This window comes from Lacerta agilis, chromosome 17, assembly GCF_009819535.1.
Source record: "Lacerta agilis isolate rLacAgi1 chromosome 17, rLacAgi1.pri, whole genome shotgun sequence".
Lineage (NCBI taxonomy): Eukaryota > Metazoa > Chordata > Lepidosauria > Squamata > Lacertidae > Lacerta > Lacerta agilis.
Genome location: NC_046328.1, coordinates 4,228,721 through 4,255,994, shown reverse-complemented (window position 1 = coordinate 4,255,994; position 27,274 = coordinate 4,228,721). Strand labels below are relative to the sequence as shown.

Here is a 27,274-nt window from a genome sequence, read left to right as displayed (position 1 = left end):
GGACAAGCCTACAGAAAATAATAAAGGATTGAATCTGACATTAGAAATGGCAGTGCCTAAAAACAAGCAGAACATTTCAAGCACCATTCTGTTTCTGATCTTTAAGATGGTCATCCATGACCATCCTCCTCCTCCTCCTCCTCCAACAAGGTATATGAGGAGTGCTATAATGGAAGTGTATCATTATCCAAAAATTTAAAATAAAATCATGCCTTTTTCTTCAGAACTACTCGTTTATTCACAAGCAAATTCATGCAGATTAACTGGCTACCATCCAAGACACACTTACCTGGGAGTCTCACTGAACTAAGTGACATCTATCTACCGGTATGTTATAGTGACTAACACAACAGCTAAATACAGTGTTAACATGTATTGCTTCTTATTTATTTTTTTTGTTTATTAATAAACCAAGTATCAAGAACATAAACACTGTTGAAAGCAGCATAAGGTTGGACATTATCTGTGACCTTGTTCCAAAACATTGCAAAAAAAATAAAATACCTATTTTCCCATAAACCTGAGGCTGGTTTATATGTACCCTTCTATAATAAATTAGCTGAATCATGGTCAGTATAGAGTAGACCAAATCTCAGTCAATTCAGATATAGTAGGATATACGCTTCCCCCCCCATTTTTAGCTAGTATAATAATAACAACCACCACCACCACCTTGCTTCCAAGGTTGACCACTATTTATTGATCATTTTCCAGAATAATATATGTTAGATACCCAAGCAAAAATTCTTAAGGTTCCAAGGGGATACTATATCCTAACATATAAAAAGATATAAGCTTGAACAGATTTCCAGAATAGTTCGATTTCAGAATTCCAAACGATATGTATGTGATTTGCTTTATTTAATCCAAATCTCCCAACATTTATCAAATACTAATTCATACATTAATTTCAATTTATAAGGCATTAAATACCATTGATAAAGGGGTTGTAAAAAAGTTCTTTAGCTCTGCTGAAATTTTATGAGAATGGAAGTTGTCCCAAATCCGTACAACAACCCTGCAGAGTAGGCTACCACCACCACCTTCATTCCTTTGCCATGTTGCAAACAGGAGGGCCACAGTTGAGAGCAGATTACCTGAGATCACCTGACAGGTGAGATGTCAAGAACTTCCTGGTTTCCAGCTCAGCCTCTGCCTACACACAGATGCTCATCCTTTGGGGGTGGGGCATTGAGGGGGGTGTTTACGGGGAAGGAATCACCCCTCTCCTCCAAACTGACACGAGATGATCCATAGAAGACAGAACTTGCCCTATGGTGGCTCTGGCAATATGGATCTGACTCTTCCCTGGAAAACAATAGATTCAGTTTGGGAGGTGGGGTTCTCTCTCACACCCCAATAACACCCCCCCCCCCACGCCAGGCTGTCTGGTGCCCCTGGATTATGGGATGCTAAAAACCTCTTTGCAGATTCCCAGCTCTCTCGTTCACTCGGCCCAGGAAGAGATAAGAAACACAAGAGACTCCCCCCGCTTCCACTTCCTGGAGGCTTCTGGGTCTCTCTGCCAGCCCGGCTGCCAGCCCCTCAACACTCCCCAGTCCGCACTCCTTGGACTCGTCTCTCTCTCTGCCCTCCCCAAGTCAGATGCTGCCAGGGACCCCTCCATCTCTCCAGGACCCTTGCAGAGCACAGCCCTGCCCTTTTCTCCAGCCCCCTCCGCGGTTCTTCTCATCTCCCCCCCTACCCCAGCCGTACACTCACGTGTACGTCCGCATGCACACGCGCAGCTTGCAGCGCCTGCGTGCTCGAGCGCACTCGTGACCAGCCAGCATCCTTCGCCAACATGCGCGCCTGGGAGAACCGGCCGCGGTCCTGCGCGGAGGGCGCCCCAAGCGCGGCTCTCCCGCGCCGCCGCTGCCGCCGCCTCCCCCGCCCCAGTGTTTACGTTCCGGGGGCTGCCATGACGCCTGCGCGCGCCCTCCCCCTTCCTGCCCGCCCCTCTCTCTCTCCCTCCCTCCCTCCCAGTATTCTCAATGCTGGGAAATGATTGTTGAAGGACTTTTTGCATAAGAAACACACACAACAAAAAACACAACAACAACGCCAAAGGCCCCCCCCCCCCCCTCACCGTCGACCGCCTCGCCTGCTGGGGCTGCCGCTTGCGCAGCTCCAGCGCTTCCTCTGCCCCCCACCCCGCAGCTAAAACACACCCACCCACCCCTGAAGTGCAGATTGCAAAATTTGCAAAAGGGGGAGGGAGAGGGGAAAAACTTTGCAGAGACCCGGATGGCCTTCTGGAGGGGTGGGGGGCTGGCTGCGGATTTGTTTCTAGAGGCACTCGGAGGTGGGGGGATCCCCCCCTCCCAGGGTTTCCCCTTCTCTTTCGTTTTCCAAACCTTGTGTGTGTTTTGGGCCAACCCCCCCCCCCGGCAGGAAGAGCCCCGGCCGAACCTTTGCAGCAGGACCCAAAGGAGGAACTGTTGACAATTAAGAGATGAAACTCTTCAAAAGATGGAGGCAGAGAAAGACTCTGGAAGAAGATTGGTGTGTAACGATATGTTATTATTGTTGTTGTTGTTGTTATTATGGTGGTGGTGGTTTGGGGAGTAGGTTGGGTTGGGGGGTGGAGAGGGGGGGTTGTTTTCAAGCGATTTTGCGGAGATGGTTTGTACGTGGAGAGCGAGGGAGGCTGTTTGCAGGGCGGAGGGGAGCTGCTGGCGTGTGTGTGTTTGGGGCTTTAAACCCCGGGCATTGTTGCTGTGTGTGTTTTAAAGTGCTTTGCAGGAAAACGGCGGCGCGTCTCACGTGTGATGGGGGGGGGGCACAGCTGGTGCATTGCATCCGGGGGGGGATTTCCTCCTCTTTCTCCTGCGACCCCTCGATCACGCGAGCAAAGGAGAAGAGCCCAGAAAGCTGCGCTTGCAAGTTGGGCTCAAACACGCTTTGGGGGTTGTTGCTGCCCCCGTAGCCGAGCCAGCGTGTTTGTTGCTGTGTGTGCCTCTCTTTTTTTAAAAGGGGGGATTTAACTCCTTCCTGGCCCCCATTCCCCCAAACCTTGACTGGAAACACTCCCGCCTCTCACTCCTCTCTCAGCGTTGTTTTGTTTTGTTTTAATGCACTGAATGCCACGCTAGGTTTTGAAGAAGCGGGGGGTGTAATGGTTTTGGGTTTGTTTGTTTGTTTTTTTGCAAAAGTCGGGGTGGGGGGTGGGCTCTAGCCCATAAATCCCATGTTACATAATGCAATGTGTTTTTTAAGAGGCTGGCTTCCGGTGTGACTAGGGAAACAGTTGGATTATGTAAATGTGTGCCCGGGCTTGCCTGTTTTGCCTTTCTTCCTGCGAAAGAGTTGCTGGTTTTTCGTTTCCAACGTACGGGCAAGAAAACCCCGCCATCGTGGGAGGAACAGGCTGCCTAATAAACTCAACCCCCACGGGGCTGGTTTTCCTTGTTGCTCCTTTGAATGTGCAGTTTGCTTCTGCGCCCCCCCCCCTTGCATTGCCGGATGAGATTTGCCCACCTGGCCCTTAATGACCTGACGTCTCAGCCCAGCCCTGGCGACGAGGAGTCTGCAGGCCTTCATGCTGGACTATCGATTCACAACATTCACATCTGAGTACCGTTCACACAACACACGCACACGCGTCCCCTGTTAATTTAGCGTTAGGAATCCTCAAACGAGGTTGAGGGATAGACCGCGCTCCAGTGGCAGAATACATTTTGCTTGCCGTCCCCTTGAGCAATGCGCTGCAAAAGCCATCTTCTGACTCGTACGCTGCAAGCCCTCTGGGCCTATCCTTTCCACTCCACGCTGACTTTCGCGTAGGACCTTATTCTTGTGTGTTTATTTTTGTGTGTACGTGTGGCTCATTTCCTGCAACGACCGAACTTCTGCTCTGTCTGCCCAGACCGCACACAGAGGGTATGTTTCGCTCACGGCCGCCCTTCAAACGAAGCGCTACCTATACACGTTTTGCACGTGTATGCATCGACGCACACGTGTATGTGTTGTGTTCTCACCACCACCACCTTCCCCGTCCTGCAGCGATCGATCGGCAGGAGGCTGTACGACGAGGACGAGGACCTCTCCGACGTGGAGGAGATCGTCAGCATCCGCGGCTTCAACCTGGAGGAGAAACTAAGGAGCAAAATGTACCGCGGAGACTTTGTGCGGCCCATGGAGGGGAAAGGTAAAACCGTGGCGCGGGGAGCAACGCGGGGCCTTTCCAAGGACTGGGCCCGAGCGCCGGCTTTGGAGACCTTTGCGCGCGCGCGCCTGTGCGCGTCGGGGGGCGGGGAAGGGGTTTCCCTACCTGCCTGGCGGAAACCCCCGACGGCTTCTTTGCCCACGTGCAAATTGCCTGGTGAAGTTCGTATTTCCCGCCAGCATCCCCTATTCTAGGGGATCCGGTGACGAGGAGCAAGAGGGGAGGAGGAGAGCGGGCTTGGAGAAGAGGCAATGGCTGGGTGACTCACACCAGGGGAGCCTGGCCGGGAAGCGAACCTTTTGCAGACGTGCGCTTCGTGTGGCGCGCGCCTCTTGACGTTCCGATTGCAGCTTTGCAATGCAGCTCATGGAAATAAATGGAGATATTTTTTTAAAAAGGAAGTAAAATGATTTTGCACACCCGATTTCTACCCCAACCGCAGCCTCCCCGCCCGGATATGTCCACAGCGGATGGCGGAGTTAACCAGGCCTGCCTTTGACGCCCGTGTTGCAGTGGAAGCAGCAGGCACAAGGCATCCAACTAGCTCCCTCCTGCCTGTCGGGGGACCTTGGGCCTCCCAGGTGCACTTTCCTCTTTAATTCGGAGGTCTTGTGCAGAACTGAGCATGCTTCCTGAAGCCTTTGGAACGGGTTTGGAGGATGCTAGTAGCAACTGTAGTTTCTTGGGGCTTAGATCTGGAGTGTGGGTGGTCCTTCCACAGTGCATGACATTTCCCCTCCAGTTGGCTGCAGGATTGGCCTTGGTGTTTAGGCTTGGGGAACCTGTTTGGGTTATGTGCTATACAAGCAATTTACTGTCCAGTTCTTAGTTCTTTATATAATTCTTTGCCACACTCCCAAGCAATCCACTTGTATGCCTTCCTTTGTGAATATTTTACTCTTTTCGTGGAATGGCACCTACAATGTAAGGCCCCCTTAACTCAGTTAATATAATATGTAAATATATATATGTGTAAAAAATTTTTTTGTTACAATGTTTTCCAGTGGAATTTTTTTCATTTCATAAGTTCATCAGTAACATTGAATGGGTGCCAATTCCAAATACCCCATTTTTCCATTTTAGAATATTCAACAATAAATATAAACCACACACACACAAATCCAGTATAGTTTTCTGTGACTTTCCTCCCTGCTCTTCTGTGGTTTCTTATTTTTGTATCAAATTCTTACTGCATATCTTAATTTATCCTTTTTACCCATTTATCGTTTTTTATTTCCTTATTATCTTTACTGCTCTTGTTTATATAATTCCTGCTAATGTTTTTAGTTGTTTGCAGTTTGTTTTCATATATTCAATAAATTTTCCCCATTTCGCTACAAAGAGTTTATCATCCTGTTCTCTTAGTCTTCTGGTAATTTAATCATCTCTGCATATCCCATCAATTTTAGTTGCCAGTCATCTTTCTTTCAGGGTCAGTTCCTCTTTCCAGTTTTGTGCATATATCATTCGGGCAGCCGTGGTAGCATGCATAAATAGATTTTTCCGATCTTTCGGCACCAAGTATACCTAAAAGGAAAGCTGCTGGTTTTCAAACAAAAGTTATTTTAAACATTTTTTTTCAATTCATTATAAATAATTTCCCAGAAGGCTTTTGCAACCTTACAGGACCACCACAAGTGAAAAAAGCACTCCCTTTCTCTTTACATTTCCAACATATATTGGATTTAGACTTACACATTTTTGCCAGCTTGGTCAAATACCATCTATACATCATCTTCATGTAGTTTTATTTTAACGCGTAGCATGCTGTAAATTTTAAATCTCCTTTCCAAAGTCATTCCCACGGTGCCATATCAGTATTATAGCCTATATCCATTACCCAATGTATCATTGATGATTTAACCATTTCAACCATTGTTTCCCATTCTAATAATAATTTATACATTTTAGACATTACCTTTTGGTTACCTGTACTAAACTTGCACTAAATGCCACTATACTTCCAGAAGTGGCTTTTAAGTTTCATTGCATGAAAGCGCAAATATAATGCAGAAATTAGCACTTAGGGAGAAAGTCTTAAAAATAGGATAAACTGCATTGTGGATGCAGCCACCATATTGATTGTTCAGATGGCTGCAGGTAGAAGGGAGATACTTTGAGAAAATATGGAGAATGTCTGAATAATTGTTGGCATTTGCTGTCAGCCACATAATTCATATGCAACATTTTTCACAGGTGCATCTATGCTCAAAGTGGTTAATCTAAATGACAGCAGAAATGCAGGAGTACAGTAACAGAACGTAATAACAAGTATAAAAGCATCATAACATAATGTTTTATTAAAATGAACAATTAACAAAATAGGAAATTCTTTCCAGTAGCACCTTAGAGACCAACTGAGTTAGTTCTTGGTATGAGCTTTCGTGTGCATGCACACTTCCTATTTTGTTTCGACTATGGCAGACCAACACGGCTACCCACCTGTAACTGAACAATTAACAGTTCATTTAACATGGGTCAAAACAAAGTGAGCATAAAGCTCCATGTATAAGTAACAATATCCAATACTGTATTGGGGTGGACAAAGAAACCATTTTTTTGGGCAAATGCTGAGCTCACACACAACACCAAGGCATAGTTAAGAGCAGGGGTCAGCAACCCTTTTCAGCCGTGGGCCGGTCCACCATCCCTCAGACCATGTGGTGGGCCGGACTATATTTTTTTTTGGGGGGGGTAATGAACGAATTCCTATGCCCCACAAATAACCCAGAGATGCATTTTAAATAAAAGCACACATTCTACTCATGTAAAAACACCAGGCAGGCCCCACAAATAAACCAGAGATGCATTTTAAATAAAATGACACATTCTACTCATGTAAAAACACACTGATTCCCGGACCGTCCGTGGGCCGGATTGGAAAGGCGATTGGGCCACATCCGGCCCATAGGCCTTAGGTTGCCTACCCCTGGTTAAGAGAAACAGTGAGCTGTAAGACAATTTAAAAAATGGCTTCAAATAGTGGTTTGTTGGCAATAGATGCACCAGAGGAAAAACTCCTGGGCAAGGTTCAGACATAACACTAGTTTAATAAGCTGATAGGATAAATAATAAATAAATATAAATAAAATAATAGCATTATGTGTAAATCAGCCTAACCTACCTCACAGGGTGTTTGTGAGGATACAATGGAGGGGGGAAGAACTCCCTTCAGCTTGGAAGGAAGGTGAAAGGTGTAGTCAACAAGGTCACATCTCCACTGAACATTTAAAGCAGTATCATATTATTTTAAATTGGTGCTTTTTTCTAGGGAGGCGCATACCCCTAAACATTTTGTGAATCTAAGTTTGGTCTCATTGAGGAGCAGCATTTCAGTATGAGTAGGAAAATGAGAGTACCCCTAAACATTTTTTTTAAGAAAAAGGCACTGTTTTAAACAGTCATGGCTCCCCCCAAAGAATCCTGGGAACTATAGTTTGTTAAGGGTGCTGAGAGTTGTTGGGACTCCTGTTCCCTTTCACGGAGCCACAATTCCCAGCGTTCTTTGGGAAGAGGGGTTGTTTGTTAAGCCCGGTGCTTTTTTTCAGGGGGTACGCAGGGGTACACATACCCCTAAACATTCTGTGAATCTCAGTTTGGTCTCATTGAGGGGCAGTATTTCTTTATGAGTATGAAAATGAGAGTACCCCTAAACAATTTTTTAAAGAAAAAAAGCACCGGTTAAGCCACTCTAGGAACTGAAGCTCTGCGAGGGGAACTCTTAGCACCCTTAGTAAACTATAGTTCTCAGATCCATGTGGGGTGTGTGTGGAAGTGCTGCCTGTTAAAAAGTGATGTCATATTGCTTTAATGGTATTGTGCAGATAGGGCCCAAGTTGTCTTCCTGCTTTGGTTGTGGACTTCCTGGAAGCCTTCTGGAAACTGGGCTAGATGGACCTTTTGTTGTTCTCTCATGTCTTTTCCCCCTCTCTCGTATTTTTCCTCCAACCAGATTTCACTTTTGAGTATGTGCAGCGAGAAGCACTTAGAGTCCCCCTCATCTTCCGAAGTAAGGATGGACTGGGAATTAAGTAAGACAGTACTCCTAATGTTTACCAATATATCTCTATTTCAATTGGATGCGTAGCCTGCCCCGTCTCAAGGGCCTGGGGTGGGTAACAAAGGCCGCCGGTGGTCTTTCTGAATGAAACATACACACAAGGGCACACAAGGCCAGGCTTTGGGGGGAATCTCCAACGGAAGCAAATCCCGAAATAGAGGGACTGGCTCTGTTTTGGAGTTTGCCTCCTTTGGAGAGTCTGCAAAACTGGAGCCAGGTCTTCCAGAAGCAAGACAGAGAAGAGTTTTTCAGATGGTGTGGCATCCCTTTTTAAAGTACCACTTCTCTTGCCTTGGAAACACTTTCATTCTCATGAAATGGAATTGCCCTCAGACTCGGCTCCCCCACCCCATTGTGAAGGCCCTCTCGGGTCTGGCTGTGGCTGTCTTACTAAGCAAATAACTGCTGCTGGCCTCATAAGCCTGGCAATAGTGGCTGAAGTGCCTGAGCTGTGAACAAGGAAGTCATAACATTCAAATCCTGGTTGTGCCATCAGTAAAGTAGGTGGGCTACTCAAAACTCAGCCCCCAAATCTTCAGTCTAATATAGGGGAAACCAGTGCTGACCTACTTAATAGGTCTGCAGTAGGAGAACTAAGTTAGTGTCTGTAACAGCCTTCAAATGCTCTAAAAAGTGGTGACGTGTATACACAGTATTATGAGTTTGGGGTGGGGGGCAGAATCCACCATTTGCTTTTTACCAATTCGTTCTTCTTATCCCTGAAATGTCTTAAGTTTAAAATGGGCAAAACACATTTTTACAACCCTGGGTTGGCCTGTGGAACTCACTGCCACAGGTACAGTGAGGTCCAGAAGCCTAAAATGGCTTTTGAGAAAAGAAAACTTTAATAAATGGACCGTCGATCTGCAACCCCAAAACCCAGAAGCGTAGCTCCCGTGCTCAGAGATTATATATCCGCTTGAGCATCTGATCTGAAGAGTTAAGAAGCAAGGAGGGGGATCTTAATGCCCTCATTGGGAACTTTTGTGTCAGAAGGCAGGTTGCAGCGCTGAGGGAGAGTGGGGCAGCCCAAGACGGCAGTTCGTGTGTAAATTTCTTCTTCTCTGTATTTACCTCCCTGAATTCAAATTGATCCCCTCCTCCCTTTGCTGATTTCAGGATGCCGGACCCAGATTTCACTGTACGAGATGTCAAGCTGCTAGTTGGTGAGTTTGGTTTAGATACGCTGGTTTTTGTGCTTCGGGGGTTGGGGAGAGAGAAAGAGAAATTACCTCTGTTGAAGACTGCGTCTGAAAGTATTCAGATGCCCGCGTATTCCTTGCATAAACTGTACAAATAGGCCCACAGAAATGACTAGTTTACACAACTGCGTTTGCCTGGTGTGCCCACAAATAACCTATGTGACTCAATAGTCTACCTGTCCCTACCTGTGTTAAATTAAGCCTCCATATTCAAAGGTAGTGAATCTGAGTATTAGATTCTGGAGACACAGCTATGGTTGCTTTCATGCATTTCTTGTGGGCTTCCTGGAAATACTTGGCTTGATGCTCAGGTCACATCTTAGCATTCTTGTTGTGCCGCATAATAGCCTGAAAGGGTTTGGGTTTGGGGTGAAGAGGATAATATCTCTTTCTGTTTTGAAAGTTTTCCTGTAGTGTCACTTTTATTTACTGTGAGCAACCAGAGACATGGCTGTTCACAAGCCAGTTGTTCCTACCATGGCATTTCCCCACTAGGCCACAAAGGCTGGGGCAGGTGGGCGTTGTCCAAAACACCCAGAGGACACCAGGTTGGTGAAGACTGATTTAAGCAGTAGGTACAACTATTTTAGAGGGACACAGGTGGTGCTGTGGGTTAAACCACAAAGCCTAGGGCTTGCCGATCAGAAGGTTGGAGGTTCAAATTCCTGCGACGGGGTGAGCTTCCGTTGCTCGGTCCCTGCTCCTGCCAACCTAGCAGTTTGAAAGCACAAAGTGCAAGTAGATAAATAGGTACTGCTCTGCTGGGAAGGTAAATGGCGTTTCTGTGCGCCGCTGCCCACATGACCAGGAAGCTGTACGCCGGCTCCCTCGGCCAGTAAAGCGAAATGAGCGCCACAACTCCAGAGTTGTCCACGACTGGACCTAATGGTCAGGGGTCCCTTTACCTTTACCTTACAACTATTTTGCTAAGGATAAAGGCGGTCCATTTGCAGGACAACACAAAGACCAAAGGCAGCTATGTCCTAGAAGTCTGCAGTGCCCAAGATCTCTGCCTAATACATTCAGAGTAAGGATTTTATTGATCCATATTAATCCAAATGAAAGTCAAACACTTGCTTGTTAGCCACGACATTAAGTGTTATTTCCTAGGCCAGAAATGAGACACCCGTCACTTAGCTAGAGGGCACATGTAATCTCACAGTTTTTTCATACTGTAAGGAGGTGAGTTCTTCCCAGATGTGGTTGATGTCAGATGGGGATCTGTTGTTGATCCACTGTTTTATGCATGTGTGTGTATTTCCTTTTAAAGATACAGCATTGCACTGTAAACTTCTTAAATGTATAAAGGCCTTGCTGGATTCATTATGCAGAAAGTTGCTAAAAGAAGTTGCAAAGGACGTATTGAACACTAATCTGTATAAATAATTCACATTTGTATACATCTGCAGAATTGTACATAATTTATTCTTCTGCTAGCCATGTAGATATACCGAAGCCCCATCACAGAGCACTTCTTGCTTGCCAGCTTAGGCTTCTGGATATTGCCAGATACCATCCAAATACCTTCAAGCCTGTTTAGCCATGCGGGCTAAAAACTTGCTTTGCAAATGAAGATCCAGTGTTAAATTATGCATTTGGCTGTTGTAAGCACAAAACACACACCTTCTTGGTTATATATCCACTATAATAAAGTGGAAGTGTCTCTGCGTCCAGTCCCTGTGTCCGTGGGATTGCGCTACTGCGCATGTGCCCCACGGACAGCCGTTGGGACTTGGAGCGCAGAGACTTCGGGAAAGGTCGGCGCGAGGAGAAGGAGGGAGGGAGGTAGGAAGGAAGGGCGGGGCCGGCTGGCTGTCAGTAAGCGAGGAGGCGGCAAGCCAGCCAGGGAATGCCCGGGCGTGAGAGCGGGAAGGGGCAGGGACGAGAGCGAGGGGACGTGTCTGCGAGGCTGGGCGCACGCGTGGAAGAGACCGGGCTGAGAGCATCGATGTTGCCTCCCCCTCCCCAGCAACAGCGCCGCTCGCTTCTCGCAGCCCCGCCCGCGGGTCGAGATCGTGCAGCCGAGCGTGACGCGGTGTCCTAGCACCCGTTAATTTAACGGGCATAATACCCACTAGTCACAGCATAATGTCGCTAGTGCTGCTGCGTTGTGGGAGCATATCCCAAGATGCTATGCTTGTGCTGGGAGAAGAGTGGCTTTATGATTCTATGGTTTATGTAAGTTGAGTTTCTCTTGAGCTAAGTTAAACCTGGGATGAGCAGCGGGGAATGGATGGCTTGATTTTGCCAAGCTGTAGTGCCCCCACTGCTGGTGGTGAAAGGGTAGCATTCCTGCTTCTGGCCTGGCAGACGTTAGAGCACAAATGGCGCCGATAGGATCCCATCCGGCTCTCTAAAGGTCCTGATCCTCGCCTGCCTCCTCAGTGTCCAAGCTGTTGCACTATCTGCTTGCCTGCTGGACAAGCGTCGCTAGCAGAGAATGGCTGACAACATTTGTACGTGGCAAATGAGGACCTTTTGGGACCCTCAACAGCAGGTGTGGGACACACAGATATGTACTTGGCACTTTGTGAAATGTGGCCCCTGTCAGTGCCCATTTTTAGTGTTAGGTCAGAGGGTGTGTGTGTGTGTTTTAAGATTGCATCTAATCCACCAGCCTGAGCCAACATAATAAATGTAGACGTGGCATACTTTTTAAAAATATACTTTATTTAAATTCATACCTTACATTGTCAAAAAGAATTACATAAAAAATTACATAAACAAAACATACATCATACATCACATTTACTTTCGTTTCCTTAACCCCCCACCCTCACTAGTTCCCCTCCCCCCCCACTATTGCTTCTCAACCTTCCCATTACAGCATTTATATCATCCTTTTTCTATCTGTATGCCCTTATATCTGTGGCATACTTTTTAACAACAAAGCAAAGTGAAATAGAACAAAATCCTTAGCATAGGACCGCTGGTTGGGGTGCAAGTGCTTCAATTCCTCGTGCCATTCCTTTTTGCAGAGAAAAATGGCTTGCATTACTTCCTTTTAGCCTCACAACAACCCTGTAGGGCGGGTCTGGGCAAGAGGGAGAGTGATCTTGAAGATCTGAGCTAGCTGCAGCCCCTTGAAGGATGCCTTAATGACTGTGAGGTCTCGTGTGTGTGGTCTCTCTTTCTTGCTTTTAGGATCAAGTTTATTAGCTAGAAGCCTTTCCATCTCTGGGCCGCAGCAAGGAGTTAATGGCACCACTTGGATTTAACAAGCTAGAGTAATTGTCTCTTTCCTTTTAATGGGAAGTTTAATGGTTTTCTCTAGTCTTTTTTTGGGGGGGGGGAGATGCCCACTTCCTTTTTCTTTCCTCTCCCCTGATGCTACCTACAATCAGAACCCTGACAAGCTTTTCTTGCCATTGTGAGCCTGATCCACCTGCCTGATGTGCAGGGAGCTGTGAAGCCTTAGGGGAAAGCTGGCTGCCGAATCATTTTCTAAACCTAGTAACTAGGATTTCAGCTTTTTGCCCTGCAAAGTCTTTCCTGTGTGAACTGCTCTGTGGGCCCTTGTCTTGTGTGTCTGAACTTTGCATGAAGAAGGCTTTGCATGAAGGAGGAGGCTTGCTTACTGCTGAAATAATGGAAGTGGATTCTTCTTGGATAACTTGCTTATTATTGCTGTATACTTGTGAAGCGTCCCCTTGTTTTCCATTGACAATTGCTTGTGCTTTTTTGCTCACGCTAATACTAAATACATATCATACATTAAACTATGCTTCACAGTTAAAACTATGAGCATGCAGGAGGCAGTGATGGCCACCAGACTAAATAGCTTTAGGTAAAGGGACTCCTGACTGTTAAGTCCAGTTGCGAATGACTGGGGTTGCGGCGCTCATCTCGCTTTACTGGCCGAGGGAGCCGGCGTTTGTCCGCAGACAGTTTTCCCGGGTCATGTGGCCAGCATGACTAAGCCGCTTCTGGTGAACCAGAGCAGTGCATGGAAACACTGTTTACTTTTCCGCCGGAGCGGTACCTATTTATCTACTTGCACTTTGACGTGCTTTCGAACTGCTAGGTGGGTAGGAGCTGGGACCGAGCAACGGGAGCTCACCCCGTCGCGGGGATTCGAACCGCCGACCTTCTGATCGGCAAGCCCCAGGCTCAGTGGTTTAGCTTTAAAAGAGGGCTATTGAAGGCTCCTTGTCATGATGGCTGTGCTCTGCCTCCAGAGTTGGAGGCAGCAATGCTTCTGAATATTGTTGCTGGAAACCACAGGGAGGGGAGGGTGCTGTTCTTTTGGGCTTCCCCCAGCCATCTGGTTGGCTGCTGTGAGCCCAGGATGCTGGACTAGGTGGGCCATTGCCCTGATCCAGCAGGGCTCTCGTCTCATGTTCATGGCAGATCGCTTGACCCAGTGCTGTCACCTGGATCACAAAGGCAAAGAGAGGGCATGTCATTTTCCAAAAATGGTTCTGATCAGCTGTGGTCAACTTCCTGACTCGAGTGAAAAGCTCTTATGTCAAAGGTATTTGCCAAGGGCTTCACTTTTGGGCTTGTGCTTTATGAATCATCTATGTCCAGATTCCTCAAACTGTCGATAGCCGAGGCACATACTGTCTCCCCCCAAATTAAAGGTGGAGGCTCAGGTTCACTCATTCACCAGAAGCTTATTTTTAGCATGTGTAGGAGGAAGAATTTTCCTTTGCTCCCTCATCCTCCCAATGCTTTTGAATGAATCACTGATCATATTGGATGAAGGCAGACACAGAGCAATGACTCGTTCCAAGAACCAGCTGGGAACTTTACTTTTGCAGCTAGGTAAATTCTGCTGGATCTTTGGGCTCACTTGGTTATTTCTGTTGCAATCACATCTTATCCAGAAGGTACAGAGTTGGGCCCAATATCTCCTAGCAGAGCTACTAAATGCACCTGTCTGAAACCCTGGAGAGCCCCTGCTAGTCAGTGCACAAAATTCTGAGCTAGATGGACCATGCTCTGGCTTGGGGTAAGGCCGTTTCCTTACACCAAGAAAGTGTAGCTGTGTTGTTTACTGGTTAGAGTGCAGGACCAGGACCTGGGAGACCAGGGTTCAAATCCATACTCAGCCATGAAGCTCGCTGTGTGACCCTGGGCCAGTCAGTGACTCTCAGCCTAACCTACCTCACAGGATTGTTGTGAGGATAAAGGAGGAGGGGGAGAAGCATGTACATCGCCCTGAGCTCCTTGGAGGAAAAATGGGTTATAATAAACAAAAGGCTTCACAATCATGCAGGGACAGTATTCTTACAAGTCTCTTGCTGCTGTGTTACGGTGCTGGGAGTGACTGAGTCATCCAGCAGAGAAATAACCACCAAAAGTTGCAGAGAAATATCCAGCCAAGCTGGTTAGAGAGAAGTGGGCAGAGAGATTGTGGGCTGCGTACTTCATTTGTTGGCAAGTACTTGGGCTTTTAAATTAATGTACCAGTTTTATATCTAGCAACCTGCTACCAGGTCATGGAATGTCTGGTCTAATGCCTGGTCAGTTGAGGTGGATAAAACAATACTACAGGCTGAAAGTGGAAGATAGCGTTCAGCATGCTTACTCACAAGTGTGTGTGTGTGTGTATGGCCCAAATCTTTTGAAGTACGTAGGAAGTTAGCACAGCAAGGGGTGTAGTGGGCTGGAACATTTCTTCCTGCTGTGCTAAATTTCTACTTGCAGGGAATTGCTTCTTGATGGAAGGGAAGATTCCACCCCCTCCCCCCCCTTTTTTAGAATGTTAATCTGAAGCAATAAAGTTCACTCTTGTCACCTTGGGGTTCTTCCCCTGAAGGATAATGTCCCTACCTCCTTTGATTCATCTGTTTACCTGTGTTCTTTAATACCATTCGTTTGGTGCAAACCTGCATTCTGTTTATTTTTTACCTCTCTTTTGCTTTTCCTGCAATAAACAGGACCAGTTGAGAAGATGCTTCCCACCTGCCCCAGGATTGTACCTGGGGTAAGACTGGGAATTGACCTCTGACCTTCCCTCTGCTCCTGCTCTTCCTCTTCCTCTTCTTCACTGCAGGGACAAGGGATTGGGGTAGAGTGTATGTTTATTTGAACATGGGGTCTCCCTGCTACTGTGAAATAAAACCTACTTTTTGGTGGTTTGCTTCAAAGTGGGGGATATCATCTGAATAGGCTCGTGGAAATGCAATTAAGCAGCAAGGAGGTGGCCCTGTTTATCAGCCTTCTTTATAAGAACATAAGAAGAGCTGTGCTGGATCAGGCCAGTGGCTCATCCAGTCCAGCATCCTGTTCTCACAGTGGCTAACCAGATGCCCATGGGAAACCCCAAAGCAAGATTTGAGCACAAGAGTACCCTGCTTTCCAGTGTTTTCCAGCAACTGGTATTCAGAACCTTGCTGCCTCCCAACTGTGGAGTCATAACAAAACCATCATGGTTCGTTTATCATTGTTTATCTCCTGAAACCATAGTTTGTCCCCTTGTGTTAAGGTTTTTGAGACTTGGTGTAGTTATTTTAAACATCATGCAGGGAATAAAAACTTTGTTGTCTTTCTCCTCACCCTTTCCACATGTCCAAAATCATCCTCCAGGGAGCCGTCGGATTGTGGACGTAATGGATGTCAACACACAAAAGGGCACAGAGATGAGCATGTCCCAGTTTGTGCGATATTACGAAACCCCGGAGGCGGAACGCAAGAAGCTGTACAACGTGATCAGCCTCGAGTTCAGCCACACGAAGCTGGCAAACATCGTCAAGCGCCCCAATGTGGTAAGCTGAGACCTCTTTGGGTGGTTATTGCACTTAGGGTATTTGGGTGCCGACAATGGGGCAGTTCGGTGCTGTTGGGTCACATCTTCCCTGAACATTGGCCATTCTGGCTGGGGCTCATGGGAGTTGGGGGACCCCCAACACCTGGAGTGCTAAAGGTGCCCCATTCCTGGTTTATCCCCTAGTCTTAGCGGTCTTACCGGAGGTCCTCCTTTTTAGATGTCAGTGTACGTTGCTTCACTTACTCTAAAATGTGGTGAGCCAGCCCTGCTGCATATTGGGGGGTTTTCCTATTGGTCCTGCTGAGCCAGTCAATGGGCATCTGCCCCAAAGTCCTATTCTGAAAGCATCACTGGGGTGTGCGTGTGTGCGTGTTTGTGTGTTCGTTCAGTGAACACAACAGAAGAACCTGTTGGATCTGACCAGTGGCCCATCTAGTCCAGCATCCTGTTCTCATATTGGCCCACCGAATGCTGGTGGGAAACCAGTGAGCAGAACGTGAAAGCAAGAGCAACTCTTGCCCTCCCATGGCTTCCAGCAACTGGTATTCAGAAGTCAGAGCACATATAATTAAATAGAGAACAATAGCCCAGACTTTGGAACTGCCTCCCTAGAGAAGTTAGAATGGCTCTCTCCTGACTGCTTTTCATGAGGGAGCTGGTGACATGCTGGTTTTTATCATTATCATTATTATTATTATTATTATTATTATTTACTGTAATTAACTGTATGTTTTAGATAGATTATCTGTCCATCTATCTTATTGTTTTTTCCCTATGTTTTGAGGTGTTCTTATTTTGAATATCTGTAAGCTGCCTTGAGAGGGACGCGGGTGGCGCTGTGGTCTAAACCACTGAGCCTAGGGCTTGCCGGTTGGAAGGTGGGCAGTTCGAATCCCCATAATGGGTTGAGTTCCCGTTGTTCGGTCCCAGCTCCTGCCCACCTAGCAGTTCGAAAGCACGTCAAAGTGCAAGTAAATAAATAGGTACCGCTCCGGCGGGAAAGTAAACAGTGTTTCCATGCACTGCTCTGGTTCACCAGAAGCGGCTTAGTCATGCTGGCCACATGACCCGGGAAAACTGTCTACGGACAAATGTCAGCTCCCTCGGTCAGTAAAGCGAGATGAGCGCCGCAACCCCAGAGTTGTCCGCAACTGGACCTAACGCTCAGGGGTACCTTTACCTTTTTAAGCTGCCTTGAGTCCCTGTCAGGGGAAAAAAGGCGGGATATAAATAAAATGACAATAGTCATAATGAAGCAACGCCAGCATGGCTAGTAGCCATCAATAGCCCTCTCTGCCATGAGCTTGTCTATTCCTCTTTTAAAGGTATCCCACTTGGCCGCTATCACTGCCCCCTGCAGCAGGGAGTTCCATTGTGTGCTGTGTGAAAATGGACTTAGTAATCTGTCATGAATCTCCCAACCTTCAGTTGCGTTGGATGCCCTGGAGTTTTAGTGTTATGAGAGAAGAGGAAAGATCTTCCCTGTCCACTTTCTCCATGCCAGCCAGGCATAATTTTAGAAACTTTTGTCATGTTGCGTCTTACTTGCAACTTAGTTTTCCCCAAACTAAAAAGGCCCCAGAGCTGCAGCCTTTCCTTGCAGGAGAGTCACTCCACCCCCTGGATCATTTTGCTTGCAGTTTCCTGAACTTTTTCCAACTCAACAATATCCTTTTTGAGTTGAGGCAACCAGAACGGTACACAGGACTTCAAATATGGTCGTTCCATGGAGTGATCTGTAGTAGGGCTGTGATTGTAGTCTGTTAGATTAATCAGTTAAAATTACTTTTAATCGACTAAAAGGTGCCCTCAATTAATTGGGAAACACATTTTTTAAAGAAGTTTATTTTTTAAATATAGTTTTAATGTAACAATTGCAGATGGCAGGATCCCTCTTAGAAGAGGCGTTCCAAACCTCTCCATCCTGTCTGAAGAGGATTTTAAAAATAAAATAATTATTTTATAATGTGATTATAATATACCGGTAGCTTTTTATTAATTTCTCAAAAGCATTTTACCCTGTTCTTCACCCCAAAAGCTTGAGCAGCTTACAACGATCAGTAATAAGACAGGGATCCACTTAAATATATGCATGTTTCTGTTTTCCTCTTTCCTTGAAATTATTATTCTAATCATATGCAAATATATACAGGTTTGATTGATTGATTTCTTCCATTAAAACTTATTTTTATTGACTGACCTTGCCGTGCTCTCTTGGCTTGTATGTTTCTATGTTTCTGTGATTCATGTTAACAGGGCTACTCTGGAGTAGGTAAGCAGTGGCTATGTGCCCTGTGTCTTGCCTTCCTCTTTCAGTTCTATCCTGCCATATTCTTAGGGATCATCCAATGGAACTGATTGGCAGCAGACACAGGACCAAGGGAATTATTTCTCCGTGCACCACACGGTGCATAATCAACTTAAAGCAGTTCATCGCCCCACGATTTCGTTGTGGCTGCTAGTTGCAGGCTTGCAAACAACCACTTGGCTGTTGGATAAATTCACAGGGGACTGTCCTGCCGATGGCTGTTAGGCGTAATTGCTAGGATTGGAACCTGTAACGAGTAATAACTGGATTAGTGGAACTTTTAATGCCTTACCTTCCCCGCACCAGGATTTGTTTCATGCTTGTAAAGGTTTCTCGATGGAGAAAGAGCAGTTATTTCCATGGATCAGTGGGAAATCATAATGGCTGCAGTAGAACCTCCATGCCTGTGTAACTGAATACTACTTGCTGAGAATGATGGTGGGAGAGGGTTGTGGTCTTCATGGAGCATCTGATTGGTCACTGGGGGAAGCAGGATGCAAGCCTAGCTGGACATTTGAGTCCAATCTAGCTGGGCTCTTCTTGTGAGTCCTTATGGCCGCCTCCCTGTTTGATGTCTTCCTAGGCTTCAATTGCTGCAGATGGATTGCTGAACCCGGGGGGACCTGTGGTGTGATCCAGCGCAGGCATGGCCTACTTGATGGTGTGCACATCCACCTAGTTTCCCTGATACCACAGTCAATGGGAACTTTGTTCAAAGTCTCCCCAAACATCTGTGCACAGTCTTGCAAATTCACACTCTCCAAAAGATTTCCCAACATTTCATGTCTCCTAAATAAATAAAAGACGTTTGTCCCAACAAAATCCTGAGAATGGTGCATAAGTGGTTGTGTACAAATGTGACATTGTGAGATCTAAGCCAGCCTCAGAAAACCAAGGAACCATACAGTAACTGTGAGAGGAATGTAATCCTTGTAATTCACATTTCTGGCAGAATTCAGCATTGTGTGTTGCAGAATGTGGATTGCTTGGGGTGGCAGAGTTTTGCCCCCCCCCCCTGCACACACACAGCTCTGCCAGTATCCCTTCCTTGCTTCTGAGATCTTTCTCCCACACTTCCTGACTTAACTGGTTCCTTTGGATGCCCTTTTAGGTGGATTTGGTCGACTGGGTGGATAACATGTGGCCTCGGCATCTGAAGGAGAGACAGACAGACGCCACCAATACCATTTCAGAGATGAAGTATCCAAAAGTAAAAAAGTAAGTTGATTTTGCTTCATTATGAACTACTCCCTGTGGAATCTCCTGCTGTTGCGAAGCTTCTGCTTCGGGTGAAATTTGAACCGAGCTACACGACCAGCAGAATCATGTGGTGTGGCTCTTGTTGGACTGAAATTATTTTGGGACGCAAGGCGGGGATTGCATGTTTGAATGTTCTCTGTGTCAGTGATGGAACACAGGCGGGACAATGCTCCCAGGTACCCCAAGGGCTGTTTGCCAGAGGTGCAAGGCATCACTGGTGAAAAGACTAGGCCAGCACAAAGTTTGGTTGTGGCCAGTTTGAGGTGGCGGGGCCACCGATGTGGCACCTGAGGGCACAGTGGCGCCCCTGAGGTGTTTTCCTGGTGCCCATGATGCCTCTTAGCCTGCCTCCCACCCTGCCTTTTTATCATGTTGTGGTGAAGGGAGTTACCTCCCCACCCTGAAAAGTACACAGAACTTAATTGCAGGGAACTAGATGGCCCTTAGGATCCCTTCCAACTCTACAGTTCAGTTATTCTATGCAGTTAGAAGAGTGATATGCATTTCTGTCTTGGAGGAGCATGGGGCCATGTCATGCTGTGAAACCCTTCCCCAAGCTGCTATAGGAATCTTGTTCAGTTTTTGAGATTTCAGCTGCACCACTTTCATAGCCACAAAAGCTAGAAATGTGGGCAGTGTGGCATTGTTTTTATGTTTTTTTTTAAAAAATGTATTTTTATTAAAGATTTTCTTGATTTACAAAGGTGTGTGCAATGTCTCTCTCTCGTATCCCCCCCCCCCCGGTAACATTTTTTTTACACATCGGTTTCATTTGTTGAGACACTAGGAAGAAAAGGAGGAAAGAGGTAGAGGGAGGGAAAGATGAGTGGGGGTGGGGTCAGGTGGCAGTGTTTCTATTTTTTTACTTAATATATGTGTGGTTTTGTGTCAGCGTTGCTTGTGCAGGTTCTCTGCTGTTCACTTGTGTTCCTTTGGTGGTGAGAGATGTTGGGGTTGGCCCAGGGTGTGGTTGTTCATTTGTGGTTGGCTGTGGTGGTCTTTGTTTTCATGTGTGAGCGGGGTGGGTGGGTGTTCTGGATCAGGTTAGCCATATTGATTTGTATGCTGTTGGTGGATTTTTGTCATTGTCTTGTTGGGTTGCGTATGTGATGAAGGGGAGCCATACTGGGGTGAAGACGTCGTCTTCTATTTTTCCCCATCTCAGTTTCAGTTTGTTGGTTAATTTTTCTAGTAAGGCTGTTTCCCATACTATTTGGTACCATTGGTACATGCTTACTCCTGACAGGTCTCTCCAGTGTCTGGTTATGGTGTGGCATTGTTTTAAAGAAAGCTTGGGTTCTCAGGAAGCTCATATTCTGTGCTTTTGTCTGCATTTCCAAGGAACTGAAGCATACAAGAAGCCTTGCTAATCACGTGTGCCTGTAGTTCTGTGTGTCCTTTCTAAATCTAAATCTAATGCTGGTCCAATTTTCTCAAATGGAAAGCAGACCAGCAAAAAAGCAAAATAGAAATGAAAAGTGATGGTGGTTTTTGCAAACACAGATGGTGTCATCCAGTGCAGATGTTGGTTTTGGCTGCGAACTGCTAAATTCTGTGCTGGGGATGAAGTTAGCGATTGTTCCATCTGCTGTACCAGTTCAGAGATTATGCTTGAGAAGGAGCTGGAGAATGAACTGAATCTGTTCCATTAACTCTTTTGAGGCTGATGTTCCTTTCCCCCATCCCCTCCTTCCTTTCACTGATGTTCTGGATATCTGAAGAAGTGTGCATGCACACGAAAGCTCATACCAAGAACAAACTCAGTTGGTCTCTAAGGTGCTACTGGAAAGAATTTTCTATTTTGTTTCGTTCTGGATAGTGTTGTGAGTTGCTTCAAGCAGGCAGTGAGTGACTTGCTTCCTGCAAAAGCCAAGGGATCCCCAGATTATGGGACAACTGCCACTGTGTTGTGGGGGGAAAACAAATGAACAAAAAAGTGTCTGCAAGCCTGGTGGCCTCAGGGCACAGAGAAGGTGGTCACTGTGCCCCTGGATGTCTGTGTTTCGGTAGCGCTGTCTTTCTCTTCAGTACCAGCCGGCCTCTGTTGGCGGTATGATCACATCAGTCACTTCTCATGGCTTAGCTTTACATGTAGAGGCTGTGGAAAGCCTCACGGTTTGCACTCCCCTCCCTTCTTTTGCGCGTAAGAGGAGGAGATAAACTTGCAGTTTCAATTTCAAAGTAGCTCGAGCTCCCCATTACATCCGGACTCGAGGAATGCTTGTTAATGTAAGATTGTTTTTGTTTATATAGCAAGATTTATATACTGTTTAATGAAAAATAAACAGGCTTAATAAGCATACTAGATCAAATCATTGCTTACGTTTTTGCCTTGCTTCCTAACTAGAGCCTAAAACCTGGGTGGGCAACCTGGGACCCTCCAGCTTGGCCAGTGGTTGGGGATGATGGAAATTGTAGCTGAACAATATCTGGAGGCCATCCCTGAGCTAAACCTACCAGAGTTCAAACAAACCAGGGGATTCTGGTTAGTGAACCCCGCAGGAAGGGAGGGCAAGTGCCCAGCTTCTGTCCATAATGCTAAATGAGGGGTGTGGAAGCTGTGCCCCCCTCCCCGTGTAGTTGGACTCCATCTTCCATCATCGCTGACCGTTGGTCATCCTGGATGGGGCTGCTGCGTGTTGGAGGGTCATTGGTTCCCCATCCCTGAGTTAAGCCGCTGTTGAGTATTACATCTGAAATGGCTCTTCCTCTCAAGTCACATGAAAGGCAAACCTTTCCAGGTATAAGTGTGAACCTTGCCCCCAATTTCTTGCTGAGAAATAAAGTGTTCCTCAGCTTCAGCCTTCAGAGTTTTGGAGAGCACAGCGAACTAAGTTCCATATTGGCATATTTGTATATTTACTAGGGGCTTCCTTCCCCACTCACATTGATTCCCACCCCTGCAAAAAACGCATCCCTTTCCCAAATCCACGTACCCTCATAATTCCTCCAAACCCTCCCATGCCTTCACAGCTCCTTAACCCCCACATTCCTACCTATCTGCCACCCTGTTGCCAATCCCCATACCCCAAAAGTTTGCCTAAAACTTCCCCAATGGCTCACCCCAATTCTGAGATCCCCCTGCTGTTGACACTGCGCACAGAGGAGAGGGGAATGAAGAGGAAGGAGATTTGAAATGGCAGTAGACGAAGGGCAGAAAGGCTTCAGCCTGTGGCAGCAGTGGCAACCCGGGGAGTTTGGGAAGGTCTTTGTGGGCTGACCACCTGGCCGCCCGGTCACTTGCCCCTCCAGACAACCTGCACCTTTGCTCTCTTGGCCACCTGGGCCACCTGCTTGCTCAGACCCAGGGGCGTAGCAAGGGGGGCGGGCCGCCCCGGGTTCCATAATGGAGGGGGTGACAAATTACCAAGGAACATTTTTTTTGGAGAAAAAAAAATGTGGAAAATTTTTTTTGAATTTTTTTTTAATGCCTGCTCCGAAGGTCTTATCTTACTATACTAGGGATTATATAGCTATATATGAAATTTCATGCATATCGGTTAATATCTTGACCCTCCTCCACCAAAATAGCTGTTCACTTGGCTGTTTTCCTATTTCATGAAGGCTGAAATTTCAGTTCAGAGAACACTTACTATTCCCAACCCTAACCCTGTGGAAAGCCATCTAATTAGACTTTAATTTGATTTTGAGATGTTTTTAGGAGGTAATTTAATTATTGTCTGATTTTATACCAATGTTATGTATCTGGTGTTAGCCACCCTGAGCCCAACTTTGGCCGGGGAGGGTGGGATATAAATAAAAGTTTTTATTATTACTTGTTATTATTCCTTTGTAAGAAAATATGAAATAACGTAAAACCATTTTTGCACGGGGGGGGGGGGATATGAAATGATGTAAAACCATTTTTGCGGGGGGGGGATCAATGAGGGGGTTGACAAGAAATTTTCCGCACTGGGTACCACCTGACCTTCCCAGGCCTGCGGGGGGGGGGGGGGGTTGACAAAAAATTTCTTGGTTGTCTAGTGTGGCAGCATCTACACTTTGGAACTCCCTGCATATTGAGATCAAGCAGGTACCTTCACTGTACCCTTTTTGGTGCCTGCTTAAAACATTTTTGTTTCGACAAGCCTGCCCAAATGGCTAGAAAGCTGAGGTAATTCTTAATGTGTATTTCAACTTTTGGATGTTTTAAAACAGGGGTACCCAAACTTTTTTCAAAGAGGGCCAGGTTTGATGAAGTGAACATGCATGTGAGGGCTGGCCGAAGTTGTTGAGCTTTTTTGGGATTTCCCCCAGAGTTGTTCAGCTTTCTTTAGGATTGAACTTGTTGAGCTTTTTTAAGGAATTATCCCCAATAAATAAACTGCCACAGGGGCCAGAGAAAACTAACTGGTGGGCCGAATTGGACATGTCTGTTTTAAAGTATGGCTGTGAATTCTTCTCAATTTTTGTTTTGTTTTATCTTTTTGTAAACCAAAAAGAAAACCAAAACACACACCTCAATCAAGCAGTATATGAATCTTATGAAATAAAAGAAAAGGGAAGGGAAGGCCAATCTGGGCCATTTGCTTGCTTGTTCTTCTAGCCTGCCTGCTTGGCTCGCTCACTCTGCCGACTGTTGTTATTATTTATTAAATGTACCGTATATACCACCCTTCATTTGAGGATCAGAGTGTGGCTTAGAGCAGAAAAACACTAAAATTCATCATATACATATACAGTGATAACAAACACAATAACTCCTCCCCCCAACTGTTTTCACACCACTGTTCATGTGGCCTACTGGCCACCTACTGGCAGCCATGCAAATTGCAGCATGACAACTTTTTCCTTTAAAAATCTCTCTCTCTTTCTCTCTCTCTCTCTCTGAAAGGAGACCAGTGCTGTGCCAGGTTTTCCTTGCTTTCCCAGCTATGCTTGTGTGATCATGCAGTGGCTGGATTTGCAGTTTAAGAGGCTGTGCAGGTCATCGTCCTCCGGTGGGAGCTGCGGCCTTGTTAGTGAAACCCAAAGGGGGTATCAGGATGAGGGCAGGAAATGCCATCTGTATAATCCTGGCCCTTCAAGGGCGTCCTGAATGTGGATTTTATTGTGGGAAGGTGTTTTGAGAGCTTCTTGGGGCACCTGCTATAAAAACATTCCTGTATAGACAAGCCTACCCAGGTGCTTAGAAAGTTGAGGTAATTCTTAAATCTGGTTAAGTATTTCAACCTTCAGAGTTTCTTTCGGAAGTGAAAAGAAACAAAGATCATCAAGCTGGAGACAAAACAAAATGACCGCCTCGGTTTTTCTCTTTTGTGGTTGGCTGTCTTAACTGTATTTTGTTCTGAAATTGTTCTATGGGCCTTTGGACTGCAATAAAGATTTATTGTTATTAAGTATTTCAACCTTCGGATGTTTTAAAGTATGGCTGTGAATTCGTCTCTGTTTTTCTTGTTTTATCCTTTTGTAAATTGCTTTGAGGGTTGTTGTTTTTTTGCAATCAAGCAGTGTATTAATCTTATGAAATAAATAAATACTATAAATATTCCAAATAATAATATACACCTGGATTACAAAGTTTGTACATAACTTGCCATCTTTGCAGTCTCATAGTCAAAGCTCCTGTGGTCTAAGTAGGCAAGGAATCATTGCAGAACAGCTGGATATTAAATATAGGTCGCCTAATACGTTATTACGCTGTGTTACTATTTAGGGAGCAGTTGGTTAGAGCAAGGCCTTCCCACTTTCCTTTATATCTTTGCAGCTAGGGGGGCTGGGGCCTTCCAAATGTTGTTGGATTGTCGCACGGCCAGAGGTTAGGGATTTTGGGAATCAACTCTGACAAGATCTGAAGGGCTGTGGGTTCTCCACCCCTGGGCTAGAGGCTGATGTTTTTCAGTGCAAGCGGAACATGGTTTTTCCTTTCCTCTCCCCCCCCCTTTCCCTTTCTTTTGTTAAACTTGCTAGTAATTTCTATATAGTCATTTTATTTATTTATTTACGATTTACTGCACGGAAGGAAAGAGGATCCGGCCGAGATTGGTGCCTGGATCCCTCCGCGCCTGCTCGAAAACGCGCCAGGAAGCCTCCTGGTAACGGTCAAAGGCTTGTTTCCCGCCCGGAAACACTGACTATTGCAATGCTCTGATTGGTTTATGCTTGCATGATGACACTGTTCAGTTTATCAATAAATGGCCCCTGCTCTCTGTTAGCGGTGTGTAGAAACGAGAGAGAAACGAAAGAGAAAGAACACGCACAGAGAGTAGTTGGGAGAGCGCACCCCAACAACCGACAGCAGTCTTTTTTATTTGGCCTCTTTCCTGCCTTCGGCCACACCTTTTGCTCTACTTCTTGCTGCCTATCCTATCCTCTTAAAAACCTTTGCAACGCCCGAAAACTCCTCACGACCTTCAAGAAAACTTCATAACCAGCGGACCCATCATAACCAGCCGGAGCAGGCTCTCAGACGACTGGTTATCCCAGAAGCTGGTTATCCCGACACCCATGGGTCGCTTATGGCCCATGGGCCTTAGGTTGCCGACCCCTGGGCTAGAACTTGCCAGTGGCTAATATGGAACTCTAGTATTGGAAATGTTACCCTTCCCTCCTCGGGATTGGAGACAGTGCAGTGCAGTGGTGCCAGTTCACTTGTTCAGCTTTCTTGCCCTGCCCTGAAGTATCAGCATATGTTGCTCTTGGCACCTGTTCTGACTTAAATATGCCCCTCTTTCTGCCCTTACCATGCCAGGTGGGTTGGACGAAGACCTTGTCTACTGTCCTTGTATGAAAACAATGCCCATGTAGGAATTAGCACAAACCTTATTGCGTAGATAATCTTGCGCAGCGAGAAGCTGTGTGTTGCTGTTGCTGTCTGGCGTGGTGCAGCAAAAAGCAGGGGTGAGAAATCGGAAGGAATTTCCTGTAGTAATAAGGTCATGTGTGAAGTGGCCCTCCAAGATCTTCAGGGTGCTAAAAAAAAATCGGTTAACTTCTCTGCAAAATAGGAATTTGAACTCAGTGTACTGTCTCTCAACACGGCACCCTGGTTATTACTGCTGCAGCTCATAATACCAGGTACATTGTTCTGGAGCATTCTCCTATTTAATAACAGTGTGCGCCCATCTGATACTGACTTTATATGTGTATGTGAACAGGCTATGGCAGACCTATTTTGTGGTACTGGTGTGATTCTCCCCCCCCCCCCTAAATTTATTGTTATTGTTTAGCTTGAAAAGTTACAATTTAAAGGGTAGTTAATGATTAACAACAATTTGGTGTTTCAGTGCTGTTTGTGAGGGTCAGTGAAAGTAATAATTTGCTCCAGTTTTTGTTTGTAAGATTAAAAAATGACCCTGATTGTAAGTGGCAGTGCTTCTGCAAAATTTATTGACTGTCCTGTGGGATTATTTGTGTCTTTTAAACACACGCGGAGGGGAGACCACTGGCATTTCAAATGTGTGTGAACATGAGGATAAGCACAGAGAAACCGTGTGAAGAATCCCAGACTTGAAGCAAAACGTTGTGTGCGTAAGGGCCCCCATAACTGAGCCCCTCACAACCAATTAATAAATGAACCTATCACATCTCTCGCCTCATAAATACTCCATGCCTCATACTA

General features: G+C 46.1%; 1 protein-coding gene and 1 long non-coding RNA gene across 2 annotated transcripts in view; one reads left to right on the top strand and one right to left on the bottom strand.

The window, feature by feature from the left end:
• Positions 1–680: 680 nt before the first annotated feature.
• LOC117061782 lies at positions 681–1,915 on the bottom strand. The gene is made up of 2 exons (XR_004428147.1): positions 1,723–1,915; positions 681–1,308 (listed from the first exon to the last, which is right to left on the bottom strand). It is a non-coding gene; the product is annotated as an uncharacterized LOC117061782 (long non-coding RNA).
• Positions 1,916–2,235: 320 nt separating this feature from the next.
• The window catches only part of KDM2B (lysine demethylase 2B), a 79,534-nt gene continuing 54,495 nt past the window's right edge, over positions 2,236–27,274 (top strand). Inside the window, 6 exon segments of the mRNA XM_033174468.1 lie at positions 2,236–2,505; positions 4,006–4,150; positions 8,121–8,199; positions 9,348–9,394; positions 15,965–16,143; positions 19,565–19,671. Coding sequence (XP_033030359.1) covers positions 2,473–2,505; positions 4,006–4,150; positions 8,121–8,199; positions 9,348–9,394; positions 15,965–16,143; positions 19,565–19,671 — 590 coding nt within the window. The 5' untranslated portion in view covers positions 2,236–2,472.